The sequence below is a fragment of the Podarcis raffonei genome, chromosome 14 (assembly GCF_027172205.1).
Source record: "Podarcis raffonei isolate rPodRaf1 chromosome 14, rPodRaf1.pri, whole genome shotgun sequence".
NCBI lineage: Eukaryota > Metazoa > Chordata > Lepidosauria > Squamata > Lacertidae > Podarcis > Podarcis raffonei.
The window spans coordinates 5,899,770-5,918,070 of NC_070615.1; the positions used below are offsets into that span (position 1 = coordinate 5,899,770).

General features: G+C 49.3%; 1 protein-coding gene across 1 annotated transcript in view; it reads left to right on the plus strand.

Moving 5' to 3' along the window:
• Window positions 1-18,301, plus strand: part of ALDH1A2 (aldehyde dehydrogenase 1 family member A2) — a 73,377-nt gene that overhangs the window by 20,867 nt on the left and 34,209 nt on the right. The window contains exons 3-5 of the mRNA XM_053364494.1: window positions 9,015-9,119; window positions 10,000-10,140; window positions 13,608-13,737. Coding sequence (XP_053220469.1) covers window positions 9,015-9,119; window positions 10,000-10,140; window positions 13,608-13,737 — 376 coding nt within the window. The remainder of the gene's footprint in view (window positions 1-9,014; window positions 9,120-9,999; window positions 10,141-13,607; window positions 13,738-18,301) is intronic.

Genomic DNA, 18,301 nt, shown 5'->3' on the forward strand with positions numbered 1-18,301 from the left:
CAGGTTCCTCCGTAGCCATGAGTGTGAGTCCTTCACTTCACCTCACCCCCCCACCTGCCTCACAAGTTTGTTGTGAGGATGAAGAAGGGTAGAATACAAATGGGATTTTAAAAAATCATCCAAGGTAGCTTCAACTGTCTATGTAGAAGTGTCTACACGTGTGTGTGTGTGTGTGTGAGAGAGAGAGAGAGAGAGAGAGAGAGAGACTGTTGCAGACTGAGCCCAGCAAAAAGTGGTGGAGGAGTAAGCATTCCTGGACCTCAAGGCCGGTGTGTGTGTGTGTGTGTGTGTGTGTGTGTGTGTGTGTGTCTAGGAGGCAGCAGGTACAGAAAACACCCAACGCACCCTTTATAGTTGCTCATCCCTATCACCCACCTGGCCCAGTATTGCAGCTGCTTCCCGGGGTTCTTGCCAAGAGACTATTCCCATCTCCAACTTCCTGGGGTCCTTTTTAATCAGAGGTTGAACCACAGAACCTAGTCAAACCCCCTGTCCTCAGGACCTTTCTCCAAGATCTCCCCTCCTGTCTCTTAAGCCCCTTCGCTCTAGGCGTGCCCTCTGGGGCCTCCTCTGCACCCTTCTGTGGGACCGACAGCCTTTCAGGTCCCCCCCCTCAAGTTTCTCCTCTTCTGGCTGACCTGAGACCTTCCTTTCTGCCAAATCTGTGCCCTGCCAATAAGCTCTGGGTCTCTATTCCCCGTACCTCGTATTTGGAAACCTGCAGCAGCCAGGCACTTTGGGGACAGAGTGTGGGTGGCAGAGACAGACAGGGTCCAGGTGACCATCTTCCTCCTTTGCCAGAATCTGTGATGGCCTTTGCAGAAGGACAAAGTTCCGCTGGTGATGAGTCCCTAAAGCCAAATTCCTCCAGAGTGAAATGTTCATTGGGAAGGATTCTTCAGCCAGCTGCTGGTGGGTAGCTGATCCCAGGAATGCATCGTCATTCCCCGGCGGGAAGGTTTGGGCTTGTGTCGGATCAGGACAGCCATGTGCTTGAGAGCAAATGAGCCCTGAGAAATCAAGACACATCACGCACCACACCTTGGGTTGGGGAGGATTTTCCTTTGCCAGGCTCAGCGCTGGAGCTTTTGAAAAGTTTCCAAACAGAGAGGAAATGAAGGATATGAAATTTCCGGAGGCACAGGTGCCAGGTATCTTCAGTGTTATGAAATATTTACCAAGGGAAGCGGGGGCTGCTGGATTTTTTGCATGCCTCCAAAATTATCCCCAAAAAGTGTCATTATGCACTCAGCTCCTGCAGCCACGAGATGGTCGCTTGGGGCCAAACAGCTGAGATTCCTCCCTTAAGCTTCTTTGGCATCCGATGGCTCCCCCCTCCCCCCAAAAAAAACCCCTCTTGGAGGAACGAGCCTCATATGAAAAAGGGATCACTTTGATGGAATTGAAACTATAACCAGCTACTAAATCAAGAGAGCTAGGAAATTCCAGTTCATCCAAAAACATGCTTCTCTCCTATGGGAAGCTGTTATTATGTAGATGTTAAAATCCTCTTCCTGAATGGGGGAGAGGGAAAAAGCATTATGGAATTGCAGAACTACAAGAACATGGTTTATTAAATCCATGGGAAAATAATTCCACCTTGGAGGACCCGAGGGCTCAGGCTTAATTTCTGTCCACTGGCTGAGGTTCTTGCTGGTGCTCCAGGGAGGTCGCCGCAGATGCCTGATGACATCATCACGAATCAATATTGAAGGAGGAATGAAAATTATTCACTCGCACGTCGTTCCAGGACATATTTCAAGAGAGGAAATGAAAGGTTACACTGCATGCCATCCATGGTGATTCGTTGGCCAGTGGTGATTGTGATTTGGTTGCTTTTAATTGCAGAGTTTTAAAGGAGATGGTAGAAAAAAGAGACTCAGTGGATGTATTACTGTTCATGAGTTGGGTTTAAAAAAAAAGTTGTCCTGTCCAAATTGGGTGGATGTTAGAAGGAATTTGTATTCAAACCCCCACACCACTTCAGTTCTATACAGGATAGAGCAGGGAAATGTCAAATTTGAAAATGGGACGGGTGGGTAGGTTTTATACAATAATTTCTTAGCTGCAAAGAAAAGAAAGCCCAGTGTGGGATTTATGTTTTCTATCTGAAGTAAATCCCCTGAGCACTGGGAAATTTCTCTTTCCATAAACGTGAATGAACTTCATTTTACTTGTCGCTAAGAAATGGATGAGACACATTCATTCTCAGTTTTGTATTCAACGCTGACCAGGATGTGTCCACAGGGCCATTATTCCATTTAGTTTCATAACATGAGGCAAGGGGCGAATTAGGTGTTGTCATGGGTGGCAGAGTATCTTATACTCTGCTTAGCTGTTGTCAGGGAACTGCCATCGGAGCCTAGAGTGGAGGTAAGGCTCCCCAACGATGCAGGAGAAGGGACCAGCAGGGAGAGAGAGAACACTTCCTTTGAGGAAGGAAATAGTGACACCAGGAAGCAAGGGGGGACTGCGGAGAGAGGGCTCCAAGACTCTTCCACAGAGACCAGCGGGGAGAGCCCAGGACCTCCGTTGGGCATGCCCACTCTGCGCAGGAGACTTCCACGCAGGGAGGCTAGGCGGAGACTTGGCATCAAAGAGCTTCTATGTTGGAAGAAGTTCAGGAAACGCCCACTGACGGATTCTGCCAGCGACTGACACAGCCATGGAGAAAGGGCTGTCCAGCCAGGGAAAGGTTTAGCCAGGCAACGTTGCCTAGAGCGGCAGCCCCCTTTACGCACAAGCAACCCCCAATTCCCTTTACAGCTGTCTCCCATTTCCTTATTATTTTGGAACAGTGGAGGCTGGCCGGTTGCTTTAGATCACCCTGTGGTTTCTCTTTCATGAGGCAGGCTGTTCCAACGACACTCCATGGTTTGGGCAGGCAGGAAATCGGGAGAGAATTGACTGACTCTTCCTCCCAGCAGCAGCTGGAGACAGTCTGCTGGCAGTTTCCCAATTCCCAGGCCATGATCCTGAAGGCTGTAGGTGCCTCTATGACAACCCACTACATGAGATGTTATAAACAGTGTTGTTGCCACACAATTTAAAGGTAGGAGCCATCAGTGGGGCTTTGGCCCCTTGCAGGGTAGATGGATCTGTGTGATATCCTGGGGTTCTGTGCCTGCTCCTAAGTAGAGGTTGCCTCTGTCAGCCTGAGGCTCTGAGGCCCCTTTTCTTTGGATTTGGGTGTGAGAAGCCAGCACCATTGACTGAAGCCCTGGCTGATGATGTCCTAGAATTGGGCTAGCAGGGGGAAACAAAGACCAGAAGATGGAATAGGCGGAGGAGAGCTGTGGTCCACAAGTGTACAGGACAGGTTGGAATGGAAGCACCTCTTCCCATTCTGATGCAGTTTGCACATCTGGCAAACCATGCAGGAGGCCTCTGATTCCTTGCAGGAGATTGACAGTCCTTTTGAGGGGAAACTGGACCGGCAGGAGGATAGCATCCTTTACCCACCATGGATATGCACTGACTCGTTTTCTTTCCCCTGCCTGTGACCACTGGACAAGGGCTTTTGAAGTGCTACTAATCCTGTTGAAAGGAGTCTAGAAAGGGGATGAGTAGCAAGAAGGCCTCTTTCCTCCAAGCACCTTCTAGAAAAATAGTCTTCGCTGCCTCAAAGCCTCTTTGCCCTGCAGAGGAAGGGAAGGAAGGAAGGAAGGAAGGAAGGAGAAGTTCTTCCCTCTCTGGGCAAAGTGATCCAGAGCCCCTCCTCCACAGAGGACGAGGTAGGATCCACAAGGAGAGCCCTATGGAATTGGACCAAGGGTGGTTTCCTTAGCCCTGCACCCTGTTTCCAGATGTCAGTGGGAAACCCAGAGGCAGGACATGAGGAAGGCTGCCTTGCAGGGGGTGCACTCTGCCAGAGCCATGCCCCAGCATCCTTGGGGGGCACATTTCATGGCTCCAGTCTAAGAACTGGGCCAATCACATGCCTTTTCTGGATATTTATCCCTCTATTTTTCTGAAGGCTGAAGTGGCTTACAGCATTTCAGCATTTTAATGTCCTAACTATGAAACACCAGTAAAAATAGCATTCACGGGGTGAGGTGGTGGTGGCAGGCTCTCCCTCTCCCAAGAACCGGGTGAGATCCCGGAATTCAGATGCCAGGGGAGAGCAGGGACATTGGGAGTTCAGCTCTGGGCTGCAGTTAGTTTCTGAGCTGTGAGGCGATAGCAGCAAATGTTTATGTGCTTTCCGTGTTACTTGCAAAATATATCAAGTGTTTCTCTCCATCCTACTGCCCCCCTTCCAATTTGGCTCAGTTCCATGGACCGTGCCCCCATGAGCTAAATTACTTAACTGCTTACAGTGCCACATAGCAAACACATGACACCCCTTTTAGCAAACCACGGAATGTAACTCTGGGGTTCAAACCAAAACAAATGACCTCAGCAACTCTTGGGAGATTACACACACACACACACACACACACACACACACACACACACACTTACACACACACACACACACACACACACACACACACTTAAAGCAGAATTAAGTTGTAAAACCCAATGGCTGATTTATGGCCGCAGTCAGCCTTAATTAACATTGATTCCAGGGGAATAGTAAACGTTGAATAGGGTTCACAATTGAAGTTGAACAATGCCCTCTCTGGGTGTTGTTCAATTTGTAGCATGATTTACATGGAGGCGAGCCCTTCCATTCCCGGGGTTATCCCTTTTTCATCTGGTCCTTGGGATGAGTTATATATAATCCACTGATAGCAACATTTGCTGTCAAATAGTCCCCTTGATTTAAAGTTACCCACTACAATGGTCACTATAAATAAGAAGGAAATAAAAGAGGGAAACGAAAACCCAATTTGAGGCTTTGCAGGGATTCCTTGTTTGGGCAATGTGTCATCGCTTGTCCAGGCCTGTGGCGTTTTTACGAACTGGCCGTAATGAAAGTCAGATCAAATGTACAGGCTCTAAACATTTAATCAACAACCACTGGAACCGGACAAGTTCTTTAAAAGCCCCAGCAAGCTCAAATTTATTGTCTAAGAACCTCGGTCTTGGTGGGGAGGGAAGCCGGTGGAGGAATGGCACTACCTGACACCAAACGCCTAAAACTTTCAAAACGTGAGTTATTTAAACATAAGGTTGTGCTTGTAAAGCCGCCAGCTGCTGGATTTCAAGATTTGAAACCCTTCCAAGAGTTTGGACGAGGTACTTTATATGGGCAGGAGAGTAAATACTCCAATTTTACTGCCAATTTAGAGGCGCTCGGTTTACAGTAATGAGCTTGCCTTGACCGTCCTTTGTTTATAGAAAGTGGAACAGGAAGAAATGAACGTTAACCATTAACAGTAGCAATCCCTCAAGCCTCTCCTTGTCTCTCTGCTCCGTGCCAGGCTGACGCCTTGCTCTTATTGGAAGGCTGGCTGGACACCTTGTCAACCGCAACTGGTCATGTAGAGAATAAAACTATTGGAGCGGATGCAGGGTCGCTCAAAAAGCGGCCTTCCAAAAGCATTCTCCAAACGCTGTCTGTGGAACTCATTGTCACAGGATGTTGGATTGACTACTTGCACCAGCAGCTTGTCAGGATCAGCCCTTCCATTAGGCAGAGGGAAGCATCTGCTTCAGGTGGGACGTGGCCAGGGTTAGCTTCAGCCACCTTCCATCACCCCCCTCACACACACCCCGAATCTCCTCAGCTAGCATGCTGCCCTCACAGACCTGGGTGGGGAAATGTTGCCTAATTCCTTGTGTGGGAGTCAGATTCAGTGGGTGGTCCAGTTGGATTCTGCACATGGAATGAGGTCATGTGTCCCATCTTGGCCTTCTTTGCCTCAGGCAGCAAAATCTCTTGGGCAAACTTTGCTGAGGTCTGGACAGTGGTGGTGCTGAAGGCCGACATCTCTTCGTTGCTCAGATCTGGAAGGGGTAAAGGTAGGGCTGCCATATGTCCATAATTTCCCAGGTATAGGTGGGATTCACCTGAAATAGGGCAACCCTAGTTAAGGAATGTCACCTGACTCACTCTGGCCTATTGGTGAGATTCCTTGGGTGGTAATGAAGAAGAAGAAGAAGAAGAAGAAGAAGAAGAAGAAGAAGAAGAAGAAGAAGAAGAAGAAGAAGAAGAAGAAGAAGAGTAGTTTGGATTTGATATCCCGCCTTTCACTCCCCTTCAGGAGTCTCAAAGCGGCTAACATTCTCCTTTCCCTTCCTCCCCCACAACAAACACTCTGTGAGGTGAGTGGGGCTGAGAGACTTCCAAGAAATGTGCCTGGCCCAAGGTCACCCAGCAGCTGCATGTGGAGGACCGGAGACGCGAACCCGGTTCCCCAGATTACGAGACTACCGCTCTTAACTACACCACATGTTATTTTATGGCTCCATAGGTCCTTCCCTCAGCCAGAGATGGCGGCAGGGGGCTGAACAATGGCTGGGCATAGGTAAAGGGACCCCTGACCATTAGGTCCAGTTGTGGCCGACTCTGGGGTTGTGGCGCTCATCTCACTTTACTGGCCGAGGGAGCCGGCGTACAGCTTCCGGATCATGTGACCAGCATGACTAAGCCGCTTCTAGCGAGCCAGAGCAGAGCATGGAAACGCTGTTTACCTTCCCACCGGAGCGGTACCTATTTATCTACTTGCACTTTTTACGTGCTTTCGAACTGCTAGGTTGGCAGGAGCAGGGACCGAGCAACGGGAGCTCACCCTGTCGTGGGGATTCCAACCACGACCTTCTGATCAGCAAGTCCTAGGCTCTGTGGTTTAACCCACAGCGCCACCCGCGACATACCTTAAGGTTAATCATGTGGCATACTTCTGAGTGCACAATTGCAACTCAAAGCTCTCTCCTGGCACCTGCAATTTATATGGCTTGGGGTAGCTCCTATTGGAGCACGCAGGACTTTCCGCTGTCTCCAAACACAGGTGTGTGCAGAGAAAATCCAAATTGGGACTGCAGTGACAGGGGATCCTAGGGATACTGCCCCCGTCCCTGCCCCTGGTCTCATGCCAGAATCCAAAGCCAGATCAGGGTACAGGGAGCACTGGCTGGTTCTGCAAGAAAAATTGTACCCTCAGGGGCGAACCTCACCATTAATGTTGGGTGTTGTGTGGTCTTCAACTCGCCAGTGCTGCTCCATACTCAGGTCTGGTCTCCCAGGACCAGCCTCCATTGCGGGCAGCTGGGCTCACCAGAAGCAGGATAGTGTGGCTCCTCCCCCTTTCAATGGGTCTTGTGTGGAAAGAGGCGGGAAGAGTCAGCCTGTGCCAAGCTACTGCCTTCCAGACGTCATTGGACTACAACACCCATCAACCCTAGCCAACATAGCTGTGTCCCCATCAGCCTTGGTGCTGAATGGCTGGAAATTATGGTAGTTGTAGTCCAACATCTGGAGGGCACCAGCTTGGGGAAGGCCGCCAAGTGTTGTGCTGCTGTTGTCTGTTGAATGTCTCCGTTGCTCCCATCTCTGAAGGTTGGATCTCTGCTTGTTTTTGTGATAACCTGTGAAGTCAGGCATCTGTTTTAAGAGTTGAGCTATCTGGTCCTCTTTGTGATGCGTCTTGTATACTGTAAAGAACTTTGGGTGCCTGGAATCCTGTGAGGAAGGTATTCTGTCCCCTACTCAAAAGGCGTCAAGGAGTTTTGAGTGGTGGTGGTGTAGCAAATGGAGAAGCAGAGAGGGAAAACTTGCACAGACTCAATGGACTGAATGGCAGCTAGAGATGTTGTTTTGAGAAGGGGTGCACCAGAAAATGTCCAGATGGATGGATAGATAGATATAGATGATAGATAGATAGATAGATAGATAGATAGATAGATAGATAGATGATAGATAGATAGATGATAGATTAGATAGATAGATAGATAGATAGATAGATAGATAGATGATATAGATAGATGATATAGATAGATAGATAGATGATAGATGATAGATGATAGATGATAGATGATAGATGATAGATGATAGATGATAGATAGATGATAGATAGATAGATAGATAGATAGATAGATAGATAGATAGATATAGATAGATAGATATGTCTTCATGTTTGCAATGGGGAGGGGAGTATGTGCCATTTGGATTTTCCGCCTTCAGCACCGAAATATTTTGAGCCAGTCCTGCATCTTGGATCAAGGCTACCGTTAATTCCACACAATGTGTTTTCATCTCAATCAACGGCTTGTTTCCTTGAAGAAGAGTAAAGTTGGAGATGATTTCACATTATCTGGGTGATTCCCATGACAAAAAGGTTTATGTTTTGAGATGGGGTATTTGGATGGCTGAGCTCTGGGCGGATTTGCCTTCATTCTGGATAGTTGTGCGATTTTAACAATTTGGGGTTTTGCAGTTTCTCTTTGTGCTCCAAGAATCCCAATTTCAATTTCAGGCAATCCACTTAAGGCTTTAAATCCTATCTCTCTTGCAAAAGGACTGTTGATTTGGAGTGACAGATGGATCCAGGCTTTCATGTTAATTTGCAGGAGCTGGTGAGCTGGCCAAAATTGCTGCAGCAGATCCTGCCCACGGCGTTTGTGGCAACACACACACACACTTCATTACAAACAAGAGCCGCTCCCCAAAATAAGATGTGCCAAGACACCTTAACAGAACAAATGAGAACAGTACCACCATCTTAGTAGCTGCAAGTTTTAAAAACAAAAAAACTCCCTCTGTGGCCTGGAAGCTCATTTCTGAATACCAGACTTAGTACTTGACCATGGAAAAGAAGCAGCAAAGTAGCTGAGTGCATGTACCTCACGTGCACCTTGAGGATTGAGGGCCACCACCAAGAATGCCCAACCCTAGAGATCATCCTTAAATCAGCCAGAGCATCCTTTGCTAACCTGATGCCCTCCAGGTGTTCTGGACTACAACACTGGTCAACCCAAAACTTTCAGCAGGAACCACCTTGGCACAGGCTGGGGCCAAGGATGTCAGCGAGCCTCCCACCCTCTTTGATGAAAGCAAATGAGGAAGCACATATAGCTTTAAAAAGTTACCTTTGTCTTTGTTTAATATCCATTTTTTCCTCATTCAGATTTTTATCAACAACGAATGGCAAAACTCAGAGAGTGGGAAAGTATTCCCCGTGTCCAACCCTGCAACAGGAGAGCAGATCTGTGAGGTGCAAGAGGCCGAGAAGGTAATGTACCCTCGGAATTTGTCTGCTCCTCAGGACACCTGGCCTGCCCTATCCCTTGGCTCAGGCAGAGAAACAGATTCCTTCTCACCCTCCATGTGACAACAGTTCAGCTGGCAAGTGGGCACTTTGCCCACCCAAGGGCCCTCTCTGCCCATCTGAGCCACTGCCAGCCATTGGTGATGGGCAAGGGATTAAGAAGTTTCCTGTGTGATGAAGAAGCGGAAACATTTATCTGGTAACTTCTCAAAGCCCCTCCACCCACAATCAGGGCCGCCCTCTCCCGATTACCTGGGAAATGGCAGGCTGTGTGCAAATGGAGAAGGGCTCTTAGGCTACCTATAAACCTCAGTGCCCCAACCTACCTGGCCTCTGGAGTGGAACTGCAGCCACAGTCCCCTGGGAGGGTCTTCTGTGCCTGAGGAACGGGCACTCTGAGGCTTCCCCTTGCTGCCCAAAGTCTGCCATGGGAGGCATCCACCTGCCCTCTTCAGCCAGGCAGCCTTGTGGCCCTCCCTGGGCCCAGGTTACCTGGTTCCAGTTCATGGTTGTCTAAGTCAGCCTCATCTCAACCCTGGTCCATTCCAAGTGCTTCAGCTTTCTGCTTTAACGCCAGATCATGCCTTCTTTTCACCTGTGCATGTTTTAATCCGCCGAAAGATGCCTTGAGTTTTTTTGAGAGAGAAAAAGTGTGTAAGGAATTTTTAAAAACTGCACTAATGAAATGGGTGGGAACAAATCCTAAATGTCTTTCGTGTATTTTTCAAAGACACCTGTCAGTCCGTCAATCCACCGACATCTTTTCTTCCCAACAAGGATTGTTTCTGGTGCCGTGTTTGTACTTTGTACTCACGAAGGTTTCTCTCCCCCCCCCCCTTGACAGCCTGACACAGACAAAGCCGTGAGGGCCGCTCGCCTGGCCTTCTCTCTGGGCTCCGTGTGGAGGAGACTCGATGCCTCGGAAAGGGGGCGTCTTTTGGACAAGCTGGCTGACCTGGTGGAAAGAGACAGAGCCTTACTGGCTGTAAGTTTTGCAATGGGACTGGTGGGAGCGGGGCACTGTTTTTTCTGCCCACTGAGAGTACTATTAAAAATGCTTTGGGCATCAGAATATGACATGCAAATAAGTTTGTTTGGTGTGCTTTTAAAAACGTTTTATTAGAGCTGCCACCCAATTAAAAAAAGAATGATTTTTGTTGATTTGGTAGTTCAGCCATGGTCAACCTGGGACCCTCCAGATGTTGCTGGACTCCAACTCCCATCAGCCCCAGCATCATATGGTCAGACTGGCTGAAGCTGGTGGGAGTTGGAACCAAAATGGCTGAAGGTTGAACAACAACAGCAGCAGCAGCAGCAACAACATATTTGTACCCTACCCATCTGTCTGGGTTGCCCCAGCCACTCTGGGTAGCTTCTACCGTATATAAAAACATAGTAAAACATTAAACCTTAAAAAGCTTCCCTATACAGGGCTGCCTTCCTAAAATATAGACAATTGCTCACCTTCTTGACATCTGATGGGAGGGCATTCCACAGGGTGGGCGCCACTACCGAGAAGGCCCTCTGGCTTAACTCTTCTCTTCCCAGAAAGCCCTAATGAGAAAGACCTTGCTCCGCATTTGGGCAATTGAGGTCCATGTTTGTTTATGGCATGGGTCAGTTCTTGAAGCCTCCCATGTCAAAACAGCTCCCATGACACGGCTCCTAGATGGCATCTGCCACTGGGCAGGAGTCCTGAGAAGAAGGTCTCTCAGCAAAGCATCCCCTTGCTGAATGCAGGCTGCTGAATTCTGCATCGGGAGAGGCTTCTATAGAGTCTCCAAGGGCAGCACTGCAGAAACAGGTGGGCAGACCCTCTTGCGACTGTATAGCTTCTCCCACTCTAGCTCTTTGGGGAGAAAGTTGTGTCAGAGGCTTGTGCCAGGAGCAACTGTGACTGTGTCTGTTTGGGCTGTGGATCCCTCAAACCTTCAGGCTCTGGGGTCCAGATGCACTCTCTGTGCATGTAAACCCCTGCTCTCCAACCCCCTTGACTGGGGCTTTTGTGAGAGATGCCTTTGGTGGATTGGGTGCTCAGTGGGTTGCTCGCAGCCTGAAGGCTGGAGGTTGCCAGTCCCCTGCTAGAATAATAATTTCTGAGCCTGTGCAAAGCAAACTGCCCCCCCCCCCCGCACGCCAAAGAGAGAACGCTGAGCTGCACAGTTCAGGCACGATGCGGAGGAGCACATGTGGTCGGCCCCGACATGGTGGCACTCTTAATGTTATTTTCCACATGTCAAGTGCTTTGAACTAAGCCGGCAAACATCTTAATTCCAGCTTTGTCAACACTTAAATCATCTTACCACCAGTGTATGCTGTAAAATCGCCACGGGGAGAAGGGGAGGGGCCCAGCAAATCAAGTCAGCTCCCTGCCTGTCGCTGGATTTGCGGTTCCCGAGCCAAATTCTTTATTGAGCGGAGCCCACCGCCTACCATGCCACTGACTTCAATTGCAGGATGGGAGGCAGGGGGGAAAATATGGCTATTGCCCTTCCGTATATCAATGGGATTTATGGCTCACATCCATTTGTGTGTTATACCTGCTTTCACGGATACATTTCCCCCAGCTTGGAACTATCGTGGGGAGATAATGGTGCCTCTTAAAAGTGATTTAAGCGATCTGGGTGGAAATTTTATGGGGTTCCTTAAGAGGATCTTTAAGGTCTTCTTTTTAAAATGGGAATATCCCCTTAAAGAAGGGCCCGTGGCTTGTTTCATTGGGGCTCGGAGCCTTCCTAGAGAAGAGCAGGCTTATTTGATGACGGGCTGGACGCTGTAGATATCACATCGCTCAGCAGGGGTCTTGGCAGCCACGGCAGGATTCCTTGGAGACTTGTTCCAAGGAACAGTGCAGTGGCAAAGCAAAGCGAGGAACACAGAGGAGTATGGCTTTTTCAGAGCAGGTGTGATGGTATCACCTGCCAAAGTGCTAGGGGAATTGGCGGACCCTTCCATGCTCTGGTAGATGCATGAGGTGATAAGGAGCCTTTCACATTTGTTTGTGACAGATTAGAGGGAAGTCAGAGGATGAAGAAAATAATCAAGCGGAGGCTGGATACATCTTTCTTTTCCTTTAACACGGTTCCCACTTCACACAAGCAGTTTAAATGACACATGTCTTCTCTGCACAAAGTTTTGTGTTTTTAACGAAAAGCTAAAGTTTGCATTTCATCTGAAGATATTTGGTTAAAGCTTGATGTGTTTTCCAAACTGAATCTGTGCAGTTAGATGCAGGCACCGCTGAGTTCCATGGAGCTTCTCCCAGGAAATGATGCCTGGGGTTGCAGTCGTGCTGATCCTGAAAAACCGAGCAGGATGCTACTTCCTGCTGCTCTTTGGTGCATGTAAACAAATAGATCAAGGCTGTTGCCTGAGATTTCGGGCTCTAGTTGGGGGTTATCACGATGTACTCCTGTTCTTCAAAACTTACCATGATACCACTGTTTCAGAAGGACAAGCTGACCCTTCGGTTTCAATATGTTTCTTATTAGGAGAGGGTTCTGGCAAGCTCTCTCCCAGCTGCTCTCATTAATGTAGCAAAGCCCAAGGCTTTTGTTTTTCAGCTTGGCCCCTGTCCATAGGAACTTCAGGTTTATCTGGCTGACCTGAGCCCAGTGGCAAAAGGGAGGCAGACAACTCAAGGGTATTGGGTATTGTCAACTTGAATGGTGGAGAAAGGTGGATCTATGGAGCACACATGGTCTTCTGGGAAGTTTCCCTGTAGCTTGCCACCTGCAGATGAACAGGAGCTATGCAAGAGCATTGCACATCTCCCAATCATGTCAGTGCGACTTGTACAGGAGAACTTCCTCCTAAGATGCCCTCATTCTGTGCTGTTGGGAACGGGCCTCTTTCTGGGATACGTCCTGTGCCCCCATTTATAGCACTGAACTTTGGCAACTACCATCCAGCTATGCCCATTTCTTCCAGGCTTCTTTGCCCACTCCAGTCTGATCGCCAGGATCCCCCACAGCGGCTCAGAAGCTGCTGGAGCAGTAGCTGAGATGCCAGGAGCAATTTGGGAGCATACCTCTCAGATTATGTGCTGTTCATCCACACCCCGAAAAACCCTACCACTCCAGCCCCTTTGTACAGCTGGACCAGCCCTAGCTCACAATGGCACTTTGATGAGCTTCTGCAGATGCGGAGACAGGAGCAGCTGTCCAAAGGGGCCCTGTGACTTCCCTTGGCATATGGACTAGGCACATGAGAGGTACAGTCAGGAATGCACTCTGAAAAGACTGATGTTAAAGAGGCAGTCCCTGGTGTGTCCCCAGCCAACTTCCTCAGGCCTTAAGGGTCAAAATACAGTCCTTTGGCTCAGAGGCAGAGAGGCGAAAACTCACCAGTTGCAAATTATAATAGCCTTTTTCTACTGTCCTGTCTCTGAATAGGAAATGGTTGTGATCGCTGGCTCTACATGCCTTTTCTTTTGTCTTCTTTGTCCTCCAGACCATGGAGTCACTGAACAGTGGGAAGCCCTTCCTGCAGGCTTTCTATGTTGACCTTCAGGGCGTCATCAAGACTTTGCGCTATTATGCTGGCTGGGCAGACAAAATCCATGGAGCGACCATTCCTGTGGGTAAGTCAAGTCCTTTGAAGCAACAGCTCCTGCCTATGTGGACACGGCTCTCCTGGGGTTTTATTTGTGTCACGAGTAGACCGAGGGCATCTCTGTAGCTCTTAGCCAGGGTGGCAGCTATAGAGAGATGTTTCATGTTCACAGGCCGTGTTTGTGACATCTGCCACTGAGAGAGGGATGTTGCCGCCTCCCACTCCAGGCTCTCCTCCTGGGCCTCCTGGGGGCATTTGGGCTGGTGTGGCAGGAAGCAGGATGCGGAGTGAAATGGACCGTGGACCAGATGGCTCCATGTTTGGGGAAAGAGTGTGACTCAGAATGTATTATTTGTTTATTGCATTTACATCCCACCTTTTTCTTCTCTAAGGAGATCAAAGTGGTGTGCACAGTTCTTCCTCTCTTCATTTATTCCCCCACAACAACCCTGTAAGGTTGGTCAGGCTGAGATGCAGTGACCGGCCCAAGGTCACCCACTGAGCTTCTCCACGGCCAAAGGGAGGAGGCTGAACCCTGCCCCCCCAGTCCAATTCTGACACTAACCATTCCCAGAGGCGTTTGAAGGTAGAGCGACTGGTTCAGCTGCACTGGGTCTGGCGCTGCAAAGGGCGCTGCAACAATGATGCAGAGCAGAGTGCGAGAGGAAGGCGGGTGCCCCATTTTAGTGTTGCACCAGGTGCCACTGAAATTTGGAAGCCCAAATTCCTTCACTGCACCACACACACAGTTGGGGGGGGGGCAAGAGCAGAGAACAACTGCCCATCCTGCCCCCGCTTTTCATTCCATGGCCTTTGGCTCCCACACCTCGTTTTAGCAGCTCTGCTCAGATGCATTGTGGAGGCTTTGCCACTCAGCCAGAGAACCTGAACATCAATTGCTGCTTGCTAGGGAGACTGTGTCCAAAAATGTGCAAAAGAACCCCTGCCACGTGACTGTGAGTCTCTGAATGTCTGGTGCTCTCAGGCCCCTCCATTCCAGTGGAGTCAGTGGGGGTGAAAGCAACTGCAAAGGGCGAAGGGTGCCTGGCTTGCCATCTCTTAGAGAATGCAACTGCCCTGAACCCCCAGTAACAACAGGCATCTGAACCAGTCTGTGTTGGGAGCCTTCAAGTGTAGAGTCTCTAGCCCTCCCTTCTTCCACTGCTGGCTCAAGCTTCGCCACAGAGGCTTGGGAGCTGGCTTATGCTCCTGCCCCTCCAGCAGGAGAGCATTTGGACCCTATTCCAGCGTTTCTGTGCTATTGACAGAATTTGGCCTGTTCAGTGCCCACTGCAGCTGCTTTCCTTCCACACACTGCACCAAGGAAAGATTGTTTCATGGCGGTGATTCTTTTTTCGACAAGGAGGGAGGATGACTTTACAGCTCTCTTGGGTTTCTGTTGTCTCACCAAAGGCAGAGATGGCCTTTCCTCCCCTTGGCGGCAGCGCTGAGTAATAGTCTAATATTGCACACAAAGGTGAAGACAACAAAGGCCAGCGTGAAACATGACACAGGGCTTTTCTTCGTTCCTCTAGCAGCTAATTTAGTTGATTTAAAAGGGGCTTGGTGGGTGGGAAAGTTTGTCCCGGGAGGGGGAGAGACTTTAGGAGGCAGACGGCTTAGCCTGGAATAGGAGCACAAAGTCACTGCAGGCAGAGTTAAACCCAGCACCCACCCAGGAGGAACTCTGTGCAGAAGAAGCCAATGTCCAGATGGTTGCACTGGGTGTAATTGGACACCCCCAAACTGACCCCAAAATCTTCAGGGGATTATTAACACCCCTCCCCACATTTGCACACAGAGCCATAGCTTTGGAATACATGAAATAAGAGTAAATTCTCACTGAGCATGTGCAGAGTGTCTGAGTAATTGCGCTTCCAAGTCATTCACTGTGATGGGCTGGCTGGATGCAGAGGAATGGTGGGAGGCACCAGCTGGGGAACCCCCAACAGAAGAAGGCTCAGAGCTCAGGGATTGGTGGTGAGATGACCATGAGTGGTCAGAGGAAGAAGACTGGGGGGAGGAGGTGTCGGAAGCTGAAGAGGCAACAGGGTTTAGTGAGCAGGAAGAGGCTGTGGCAGAAAGAAGTGCAGAAGCAGAAGTGGAAGCAGAAGAGGACAGAGGCCAAGAGGCAGAGATCAGGTAGGCTGTTGAGGAACCCAGGGGGTCTCCCCCTCCTGCTGCAATCAACTCCTCTTCCCCCGTCCCCCAGAACCTGAGAAGGTATGAAGAGGGCAGAGTAAAGACAGGCAAGGCGATACAGCTTCAGTTTGTTTGAGAAGGAACCTGGGGTGGGGGAGATTTAGAGAGTAGTGGGAAAGCAGAGATCTTCAGTCCTCGCAACTGCCTCATAGGGGCAAGTTCTACCAGGAAGAGTTGCTGTGCTCACTAGGCCTGGCCTCCTGGGCTGTCTTGTTGCTTTGAATAAAGAGTTAAGTTCACAGAAGCCATGTGAGTTATTGCTGACCTGCTCCTGGCACCATCCTCTGTCATCTGAGGGCGTAGCTTCAGCTAGGTTTCAATGAGAGCACAGCTTCTCCTCTTTGGACTCACTGGTCTCCCCAAGGTATTGCTTGCCTGACAAATGTGTGCCCTTTTCGGAAGCACTTGCTGCCACATGGATTGGGGCTGCCCCACTGTGTGTTGTTGGCTGCCTGCTGGCTGGTGGAGGATGGGAAACAGGCCACATGAGGGCTCCCATCCTTGTGACAAGTGACTGTGCAGAGGGACGATGCTCATCTTTTTCCAACACCAACTGAATCTCCATGCTGGGACAAGGTTCATCTGCTCCATTTCTCTGCTGTTAAAGGTGCAGGAGCAGGACCCATGAAAAAAGGTGGCCACCCTCATTCACTGCTCCCTATCAGCTACGAGGGAGCAACAGGGAGTATTTATCTAAACAGACAGATCCTGGGATTTACTGCTCCCCAAAAGCCCACTCACCCAATCTCCATGGGTTGGCTAGTTAGTGGGGAACTTTGCCTGGGGTCAGAAATTCAGAGAATCATAAAATTGTAGAGTTGGAAGGGACCACGAGGGTCCAATTCCTTATAATGCAGGGATCTTTTGCCTCTCAACCCTGAGATTAAGAGCTTCATGCTTCAACAGAGGCCTTGCAATTTTTGAAAGTGAAATCCTGGACTTGAGAAGAAAGAGGTGTTCTGATCCATGGGACCTTATATTAGGTCTTATTCTCCCATTGTTTGCACATGTCAAGCATTAATGTGTTCTGGAGCTTATACCCTGGCTTGAATGCTTTGCTTTTGGGGGGAGGACAGTGGGAGAGCACGTTATTCGCCTTGCCCCCCTTCCAGATGGGCCTGTCAGAAACCTCAGAGAGCTGCTCTGTGCACAAGAGGGAGCTTGATGAACTTATGGTCTTCCTCACTAAGAGGTAGCTTTTTGTGCTCTGATGCTATTCTGCTGAAAGGGGTTTTCAGGGAGTAAGGCGCACCCGCCCTGCATAGGGACCCTCTGTTGCAATGCTGATCCGTTTCGTTAGGACCATTCTGTGGCTTACTTAGCATCCCTGTTAATCTCTCCCGGCTGCAACCATATTTCACTGAGCACATGTGAAAGCCCACTCTAAAAATGCCAAGGAGAATCCAAATGAGAACCACAAATGTTATTGATGCTTTTCTACAACATGTTAAAGTCGGATCATTTTCACTGCTGGGGCTTTCCGAGGTTTATATGGAAACAGTAAAACTTTCAACGTTGCCTGCTCAGTTTCCGAGCACAGGAGGCCCCCAGCTCCGGAAAGATCAATGTTTAGGCAAAGTGGGCCGTTTTTGTCAAACTTCGTTATTCTGGTATCACAAACGCTGGTTTTATAGCAGGCGTTGGGCGGGCGGGAAACTCTGGGATGTGACTCTCCACATTCCGACTTTAATCTCCATCCTCTGTGTAAAACATTTGCCAAAAGGAGGGTCTAATAAACAGGTCTGTAAAATTCTGCCGTGATTGCAAATGCTGAATACAGGAAGGTGTTGAAAAAGGGCAGCTCTTTCAGAGTCCAGTCGCAGTTTGGAGTTTGGGAAGCCTGTGCGCAAAAGAAAACTCTTAGGTGAGGAGGGAAGACCTGGCCGTTTGTGTCTGATCAAATTAATTAGTGCCTTCGCAGGTCCTGATTTAGAAACTGGGTTTCCCCTCACAGTTTTGGCCTCTCATCCTCAGGCACAAGGCAGGGCAGGGATGCTAAGAGGCCAAGATGTGTGGACTTGAGCCAAACCTGGTGGAACCACCATGGAAATGGGGTGGAAATGTTGACAGGCTGCCTGAAAGGAAAACGAACCAACAGTGAACAGAGGCCGCTGCAGGGCGACAAAAGCGACAGGCAGAGGGCCCTGCCCAATATGGACTGATTTTTTGGCTCATTTGCTAGGGTGCTTCCACCATGCAGGGCATTTCAGGTGGCACTGCCAAGCCTCGTTCACTCGCTCTTTTTACATCCTACATTTCCTCCGTGGCGGCTCTGTTTCCCCCTCAGGAGTCAGTTGTATACTAGCAAATTTAGGTTGCACAATAAAAGTGGGTTGGGCCTTCTTGTGCAACCAGCCCAAATCAGAACTCTTTGTGGTAAATAAAGTGGA